At 41.7% G+C, this 9,443-nt stretch overlaps 1 protein-coding gene across 2 annotated transcripts in view; it reads left to right on the top strand.

The window, feature by feature from the left end:
* The window catches only part of Pwwp2a (PWWP domain containing 2A), a 39,278-nt gene extending 30,289 nt beyond the window's left edge, over positions 1-8,989 (top strand). The window contains exons 3-4 of one of the 2 annotated variants that reach the window (XM_026789803.1): positions 4,788-4,907; positions 8,377-8,989. In XM_026789803.1, the coding sequence (XP_026645604.1) occupies positions 4,788-4,907; positions 8,377-8,390 (134 nt within the window). In that variant the 3' untranslated portion in view covers positions 8,391-8,989. The remainder of the gene's footprint in view (positions 1-4,787; positions 4,908-8,376) is intronic. The other variant, XM_026789802.1, reaches the window with a different exon arrangement.
* The last annotated feature ends 454 nt before the right edge of the window (positions 8,990-9,443 follow it).

The following is a 9,443-nucleotide window of genomic DNA, read 5'->3' as shown; positions in this document are numbered from 1 at the left end:
AAAAAAAAAAAAAAATGCCAAGCAATAGTGGTGCACACCTTTAATCCCAGCATTTGGGAAGAAAAAGCAGGCGAATCTCTGACTTTAAGGCCAGCCTGGTCTACAGAATTCTAAGACAGAGTCTGTCTCAAAAAACAAAACATCAAATTATAATGCACGGCAAATTTTAGCAAGAGTGTCTTTTTAAGTGTTCAGCGTATTTTGCAGTTATTAATGTCTCTTATTTAACTCTCATGTAAGATTCTTTTAGAAGCTACTAAAGAAGCCTGGTATAGAGATAGGAGGATCCTGATCTGAAGCTAGCCCAGGCTACATAGTAAGATTGACTTACTTTGTGTGACCCCACAAAAACAAAACAAAACCAAATTATTGAAAGCCTGAGGAGCATATTTTCCTCCTCTGGAAAAATGAAATGGAAGTTTTTTGTTACTTAAAGTGGTTGTTTATGTAGAAAGGTAAGAGAGTAAATTAGTGATGGAGGGAGTTTGAACACCATCAGTTTGGCATCAGCCGTGCTTGACAGCAGCCTTTTATCAAACAAAAAATATTGTTTGTCCCTTTTTAGGCACATATTTAGAAGTGTGAGCTCTTGAGCCAGATGCCCTAGCCTGATTTCAGTTTCTTCTTACAAACAGAGCGATCTGAGGCAGGTTACATCAGTGTCTGAAATGGGGAGAATGGATAGCACCACCTCAGAAGGTGATTTTGGTAATTTATGTCTTTAAGGCCATAGGAGAGTGTCTGGTGGCCTATGTGAATGCTGTTCATAATTACCAGCCACTTGTGTGTAGCAGAGAAACCTCATTCTGGTAGCTTTTAATTCTGTCTGTCAAACTTTATGGACTTAGCATAAATGCAAAGTTTTATTATTTAAGCTTCTGTAATAGCATTTTTTAAAAAAATCTATTTATTTTATGCACATTGGTGTTTTTGCCTTTGTATATGTCTGTGTGAGGGTGTTGGATTGCGTGGAACTGGAGTCACAGACAGTTGTGAGTTGCCATGTGGGTGCTGGGAATCGAACCCTGGTACCCTGGTCCTCTGGAAGAACGAACAGTCAGTGCTTTTTTTTTTTGTTTGTTTTTCGACAGGGTTTCTCTGTGGCTTTGGAGCCTGTCCTGGAACTAGCTCTGTAGACCAGGCTGGTCTCGAACTCACAGAGATCCGCCTGCCTCTGCCTCCCGAGTGCTGGGATTAAAGGCGTGCGCCACCACCACCCGGCTCCAGTCAGTGCTCTTAACCTCTGGGCCATCCCTCCAGCCCCCTGTAATAGCATTTTGAATCACAAATAGCTAGAGGTAGCATATACTCCCTGGGAGTTTGGCTGACTTTTGTTTTGTTTTGAGATTGGTCTTGAACTGTTGATCCTGTTTTTACCACACTGAGTTCTGAGATTATAATTTTGCCACCATGTCCGGCTAAACTGGCTTTTTTAGCTGGCATTCATGGAGACTAACTGTTGGAGGTCATGGGATTTATGAGATATAGAAACCATGGTTAAAGTTCATTATAGTATCATATTTAACTTAACATACCTCAAGACTATCTAGTACTCTCTCATTCCGCTTAGAGTAAGCATAGGTATAAGTAGAAATTCTCATCTAGGGCTGGCAAGATGGTGCAGTAGGTAAAGGAGCTTGCTGCCAAACCTGGCAGTCTGAATTGATCTCTGGGGACAAGGTAGGAGGAGAGAATTGACAACTGCAAATTACCTCTGACCTGCACATAAAGGCTTTTGTGTATGTGTGCACACAGAAGAAATGATCTCTACTTATAATGAATGAGGACTGACTCAGACATCTAATCAGTCACCACTTTGAAAGCCTTGCACATTTCACATTCTTTCCAGAGGTAAGAGAAGAATCTGAGCTTGGGTGTCCATGAACAGAGCCCTGCTGGGACTTACAAAGGAGCTACAAGCTGTACTTGTTACCTTTTAGGTTGGCCGGTCTGCACAGCTTCTGTATATTCTTGATATTTTAGCAAATGGCTAAGAGTGGACTTCAGTGTACACATAAATTGAGTAGGAGATTTAGGAGGGCGATACCTGGCTTTAATCTGGGTGTGCTGTGGTCATATTTCCCAGAGGATAGTCATTGTTACTCGTTAATTTTGAGATGTTGTTGATTACAAATGTATGGTCAGTCCTTCTCCCTCCACTTTGTTTTTTAGTGAAGGATCTGTCTGGGAATGGCACATCTTGATGTGAGGCCAAGTATACTGGGAAGAACTGTGTGCGGTCTGTCTAAAGCTCAGACATGTAATCAGTAACTGGTCAAAAACTAGAGTGTCTCTTTTGCATTTCCTTCTTGCTCACACTGCATCATACTTGTATTGGAATTTATAATGAGTATTTAGTGGAATCATGCATATAGTCAGAGACTTTTACGTTTTCAGTCCTGATTTGCAGTAAGTATGGCCTCCTGTTCCTCCTTTCCTGACTCTACAGGGGAATTGTGTACTTATCCTCTTCTGATTGGCTTCTTGGTCAATGAGAGCATTATTGTCACGTGTAAGATTTATTTTAGAGGACAAAACAAGGAACTTCTGAGCTTGAAATTGCTGCCTTTTCATTGCAGTGGGGTATCTTTCTTTTTATTGTGTCTTAGGCAGGGTTCCTTGGCTCTTCCTAGTAGATATTCTACATGGGTGCTAAGTTTTCAAAGAAAATTTGAAGACCCTGAAAGTATTGACGGGAAGCTCATCTGCAATATTAGCACCATGCTCCAGGCAGACTGTATTGAAATTGACATGCTGAAGTTTTATGTAGCATGTTAAAAGCTGCAGTAGGAAAGGTGAACTCATCCCTGATCTGTTTGTTTACATAAAATCAATTATTTTGTAAAAATATGGTTATTTGAGGCTGGAAAGATAGCTCAGTTGTTTCTCAGCACCCATGCTAACTCCAGTTCTAGGGGATCTCATGCAGCCTTTAGATTTCCATGGGCACTAGGCAGACATGTAGTGCTCGTACGTGTAGACAAAATTCTCAAACACAAAAATCTTAGAGGAATTCATACTGTTTTGGTCTTATCTGCTTCTCCCCCTAACTGCTGCCAGATCCACCCACCAACTTCATGTCCTCTTTTTTTTAAATGTATTTTTTACTATAACCCTTGATGTCCACCACTGGAGCATGATTGACTTAATAGGGCTTTACCCTTAGACAAAACTGACTGGTTTAGCATGGTGCTGCACACCTTTAATCCCAGCACTTGTGAGCTAGAAGCAGACGTACCTGAGTTCTGGGCTAACCTGGTCTACATAGCAAGTTTCAGGATAGCCAGAGTCACGTAGAGAGACCATGTTTCAAGAAACACACACTCACCGTGGGGGGAGGGGGTAACTCCCTCAGCGTCTGCCCACTGTCCAGAGCTTAGGTGGTGGCTGGAAGTTGATCTCATGATAGACATTTCCCAGAACAAGCTTTAGTGTGCTGGCTCCATTTTTCCTGTGTAGTTGCTGTTGCTTTAGTTAACAGTGTACTCAGACTCCCATGTAAAACCTTACTATCGAACCTCATTTTAAAGAATTATTTTCCTCTAAACTAGAATTCAGAGGTAATTGTATTTATACATTGGGCATTTCGTGGTAGGACAGCTTACTTTAGAAATTTTTATAATTTACAACTTTACTGCTTCTGATCTGGAATTTTAATTAACTTACTGAGACAAGGCCTCACTACGTAGCTCTGGCTGTGCTGCAAACTTGCTATGTTAGGGATCTACCTGCCTTTGCTGAGATTTAAGGCTATGCATAGCCATGCCCTGCCTGATTGTGATTTTTAAAAAAGTTTTTCAAGACAGGTTTTCTCAGTGTATCCCTGACTATCTTGGAACTCACTTTGTAGATTAGTCTGGCCTCAAACTCACAGAGATCCACCTGCCTCTGTCTCCTGAGTGCTGGGATTAAAGTCATGTACCACCAGCACCTGGCTCTGATTATGAATTATAAAAGTAAATAATAATAGAATGGTCCCAGAGCTGGCTGTGCTGATAGAAGTACGCACGCAACCAAATACCTTTAAAATATAAAACTTAACAGCAGGATGTGCTGGCTCATGCCTGTCATCCCAGCACCTAGAAAACCAAGCTAGAATTTTGAGGCTAGCTAGCCAGGGCAACAGAGTTCTCGGCCAACCTCAGCCTGTAGTGTAAGTCCCCGCCTCAAAGCAAAACAACAGCCTTAATATAGTAGTCTTTTATTTGACTTCTGCCCAACACTTAAGGTTCTGTTCTCAGAAAATTTATCATGTTAATAAAACCTGTTCTCAGCCAGTTAGAACCTGAAGCTATGCAAGGGCAATCATTACACTCAAGCAGAAAGGGCTTGTGATGGTCTTTGAGCTTCTGAATGATGTAATATGCGGGAGGTGAAAACATCAGCCCTCTGAACTGTCCAGGTCAAGACTCCAAGAACAGGCTAGTGTTAGACAGTAAACTTTTTGTTGTTGTTGTTGTTTTTTTTTTTTGTGCTCAGGGACATAAAATGTGAGTTAGCATTTCCTCTTCCATTTATAAGCTTATTGGAGGGCACCTTGCCTGCATCTAATGGGATATGCACACAAGAGTGCCCTCTCCTGGCCATGCTTGGGGTACCCACATGGCTATGAAGCTCTGCAGTACCAAAGCTTTGTTGTTGGAAGCTGGCAAGTTCTCCAGAATAAACCCATTAGGAAGTTTAAATTAATTTTGGTCTTATTTTATTTTTTATTTTTTTGTAAGATGGATTAAAAAGATCTCAACTGACTGCTCTATTTTTTGTTAACTTGGCTTTTTCTACCATAGGTCTCAACAAATGGCAGCTATTACATCAGACAGTGACGAGTCCTGCTGCTCCCTTACAGTGTCTGACAGACCACTGTGGATTCAGACTGGGAGCATTGAAGTTAACAGTGAAGCGGGCAGGTCTGTCTGTCTTAAGCCCTGCCACAAAGTGAAGAGGGCACCGCATCATCACTTACCCACATCCCTGAAGTAGATTAGGCTAGGCTTCAAAAGATTTATTAGTTTTCATTGACCTTGGCAGTTGGGTGTACTTCCTGTAGGTAATCATTTCTAGGAACTAAAAGCGAGTTTTCTAGAGTAGTGCCTTCTGTTAGTATCTATATTGAGAGTAGCCTTGTGGTGAGAATCAAATAGGTACATTGTAGACTTATGTTAGATGGCAGCTGATGGTTCCTGGAAAGCAGGGACTTGGTTAGTTTTTTAGTTTGAATCTTTGTCACTTTAACTTCTTTGTTAGTTAGTACTGTATGTATAGGATTATAGGGGATGGGAATGTGACTCAGTCGGTAGAGTGTCTTTGTCTGCCTCCACCAAGTTCTGAGTAAACCAGACATAGTGATGCCTGCCAACCTTGCACTCAGAAGGTGGAGGCAGGAAGGCCAGAAGCTCAAGATCATCCTCATCTACTCTAGTGAGTCTGAGGATAGCCTGGGGAAACCGAGAGTCTGCCTTTGTGTAAGAATAGGAATGTGGCCAGGCATGCTGGACCATGCTTTAATCCCAGCACTTGGGAGGCAGAGGCAGGTGATCTCTGAGTTTCAGGACAGCCAGGGATACATAGTAAGACCTTGTCTTGAAAAAAAAAAAAAAAAAGAATATGTATGTTGGGGCCTATTGTGGTGGTGCACGACTTTAATCTCAGTACTCTGGAAGAGGGGCAGGCGGATCTCAAGTTTAAGGTCAGCCTGTTCTACCTAGGGAGTTCCAATATAGCCAGGTCTACATAGTGAGACCATGTCTCCAAAAAGAAAAAGAGACAAACATGTATGCGTGTGCTTAGTAAGTAAATCTTAAAACTCATTGTCATTTGTATAAGGTGAGTCAGAACTTCAGAGGCATGGTAAGATAGCATCAGAATGTGGTTGTAATCTAGTTCTATAGATGACTTAATGGATAGAGTATAAAATTGTTTGACTTTGGACTCTTAAATGGGAAAGGTTTAGGATTTTGGTTGTTCTTTTTGAGTTTATCTTTTTATGTTTTGTTATTTTCATTTATGTGTGTTTGCTTGACTATATGCCAGTGTGTATGACTATATGCCAGATGTGTGTGCTTGGAAGCCAGAAGAGGGCCTCAAGTCCCTTGGATTGGATTTATAGGCAGTTGGGAGCTGCCTGATGTGGATGTTGGGTTCTTTGCAAGAGCAATAATGTACTCTTAACCTCCGAGTTATGTCTCTAGCTCCTAAACTTATCTTTTATTGCTTTCTTTGAAAAAGTATTTAGTCCTCTGGATAGAGGTTATACCGTGGTTATTTGACCTGTTGTTTGTGGAGCTCCTGGAGAATTGTATTGTTATTATGTGAACTATAGCCTTGATATTGGTTCAAAGTGAGACATTTGGCATTGAATATTGTGTAAGAATTTTGGACTCTTATGTAAATAGGCATGGTAGCTACCGTAATATAGTCTATTGAGGTAATAGAGCCTTTGGGTTGCTCTACTTCTCACAGGAGTCCTTGGCTTTCTTGTTCTGGTCTTCAGTTGAACTTCAGTAGGCCTTACATTAAAACCAGATTTTGAAAGGCACAGTTGGGGCACTGCCGCTCCCTCTTTTTCCTTAAGTTTATAAAAGGGTACATTTACTTCCTCAGTTCTTTGTGAATGAGTCTGTGACTTACTATTGCAGTCATGTTAGCCAGCCATTTTATTTCCAGAAAGTTGAATTAAAATCAGTATTCATTAATCATCCTTTTTTTCAGAAGCAACAATACATGGGCCCTTCACCTTGAGGCTTGCAGTATTTTGGCTTGAAGTCATTTATTGCTGCTTAAAAGACACATGACAGAATGCTCTGTGGAGTTTATTTTATAGGCCCTGACTCAGGGCCTACATGACCAGGACAGTGAACCATGGTAACACTGGGAAGCTAACACAAAATCAAGTCTTTCAAACCGTGGAGGGGATCTGACTTTGATGTTATGTGTTAAATATTAGGAAAGATTTTTCCTTCTTTCTGCATTCAGTTTATTATTCCACTGCAATAGCATTATCTTTGGTTTAAAAATATTAAACGAAGATCATCTTTCTTTCCTGGGTCTCGAGCTCCGATTTTGTGGGCACAGCTAAGGACCGGAGGGTAGTGGGCACCCACTTCTTTCCGTGCTAGCTGTTTGCTAATGTTGGGCAGTCTGACCGTGCTGCATGACAATGCTTCCTGTAAGGCCACGTTGTCTGCCATTTGTGCCTGGGCTCCTGCATTTGCTCAGAAGTCTACTGAAGGATGCCTTGTGGGTGGCCAGGTGTAATAAGGGGCACTGGTCAGTGAACTGAAGTGGTCTAGTAACAAAATAGCACTTTCCTTGCCTTCTGATGTGTCTGACTCTAGGAGGCTCCCCCCAGATCCCTTGTGGCTTGTGTAAATAGTATACTACGCTCTGTAGTTGATTTTTAACGTCACTTGATTCTGTATATAAATTTGCTTAAGACTGAGCAGCTAGCTTTGATGATGTGTATACCTTAATCCCAGCACTCAGGAGATAGAGGCAAGGAAGATCAGGGGTTCAAGGTCAGCCTTGACTGTATAATGAGTTTGAGGTGATCCTGGGCTACACGAGATCCTGTCCCAAAAAAAAGGAAAGTGGGGTGGTGGGACTCACTATGGTGGCTCACACCTTTAATCCGAGCAGGGAAGACACAGGCAGGCAGTTCTTGATAAGTTACTGGCCAGCCAGAGTTACATGGTGAGTCTTTTCTAAAAGAACATTTAAAAGAGGCTACAGGTTCATTGTGCTAAGGAAAGGCTGGTATTTCCCAGGAGTCTCTCTCTACAATTTTGATGTATTGTAACTTAGAAATAACAACATAATGAAGGTAGTGAACACCTTTAACCTCAGCACTCTGGAGGTAGAGGCAGGTGAATCTCTGTGAGTTTGAGACCAGCCTGGTCTACAGAGTGAGTCCCAGGATAGCCAGGGCTACAAAAAGAAACCCTGGGCCGGGCGATGGTGGCGCACGCCTTTAATCCCAGCACTTGGGAGGCAGAGGCAGGCGGATCTCTGTGAGTTCGAGACCAGCCTGGTCTACAGAGCTAGTTCCAGGACAGGCTCCAAAGCCACAGAGAAACCCTGTCTCGAAAATTTAAAAAACAAAACAAAACAAAAAAAAACCCTGCTTTGAAAAAATAAACAAAAGAAAAGTCAAAATTCTGCAAATATTCCTAAGAAAAGAAATAAGGTGATAACCATGTGTGATGGAATTTGGTCAGCTAATGCTTCTACTGGTCTAGAATGGCAGTAGGCTGCATTTAAAAAGTCAGCGTGATTTAAAAGAAATGTGGTGTGTGACCCCACAATCTGTGGGCTTCTTTTTCTCACATGTTGTTACCTGTGCTTAACTACATTCTCTTCCTTTTGTTTATTGTATTTCAGCACAAAGACATTAACAGACTGCTGGTTTCTTGGATGTGTGCCACTTTGACAGAGCAAGAGCGTCAGGACTGGCTAAGATGGGAGTTTGAAGCTGCACTAAGAAGTAAATGTTAAAGCAGTGGCTAAACCAGTCATCTGTACAGGGCACTGGCAGAGTAGACTGAATGGAAGAAAAGGTATTAGGGAATTTTTATATGTATAAAAGAAACAAACTGCTGCAATAACTTATGCATGAGGTGAGAAGAAAAGTGGTGTGAACACGTGCAGGATGCACTCAGTGCTATGCGGAAGAATCACTGACGATAGCTTCTTTTGAATGTGAACAGTAGTTTGGACAGGCCTACCAGGCATGGGATGGTACAGAAATGTGGAATTGTTTTGCATACTTAACCTTTGTGCTTTCTCCAAGGATTATGTTTATCAGTTCAGAAGTGAGCAGAGGTGTGTTTAAATGGCGCTCCTGTGAAACAGCAATGGTCACATGTGCTAAGGCCGCTGTTTCCTTCAGGTGCCCATGGAAACAAGAAGATGATCTGACATCCTGCTGAAAGGATGGCTAAGTGCCCCGTCCCACCCACAAGTAAAATGTGGATCTTCTCTTTTTTATTTTTTTTTTAAAAATAAAACAGGGCTGTATTATCTTGAATATATGTTTGCTTGTTAGAGCATATTAAGATGTATTTATTTGCCACTAGTATTTAACGTTTTGTGCACATTTTCATAACTACATTCTTACCTTTTCATATTTTGACTCCCAAGTGGATAGGCTAGTGTTGACCTTGGAATGAAATCGTATACTCCCAAGAACTAGCTCATAATTCTGAGCTGGACAGGCTTTGATTATCGCCTCTCCTCTACTGAGTGGTGCTGTTCAGAAAGGGTGACATCATCAGTGTTGATCTGGACCTCTCTCCACAGCAGGAAACCCCTACTTCTCAGTGCAGGAAGTTCTCGCAGGTGTCAGGGAAGACTTGGCCATGGGGGACAAGTGGCAGAAACAGATCCTTGAAAACAGCCTAAACGTTTGGTGCATGGAACATGAATTCTTAATAGAGACCACAGATTTT

Source organism: Microtus ochrogaster, unplaced genomic scaffold (genome assembly GCF_000317375.1).
Source record: "Microtus ochrogaster isolate Prairie Vole_2 unplaced genomic scaffold, MicOch1.0 UNK30, whole genome shotgun sequence".
NCBI classification, from domain to species: domain Eukaryota; kingdom Metazoa; phylum Chordata; class Mammalia; order Rodentia; family Cricetidae; genus Microtus; species Microtus ochrogaster.
The sequence above is the reverse complement of the archived record's forward strand: the minus strand, read 5'-3'. Positions and strand labels throughout refer to the sequence as shown.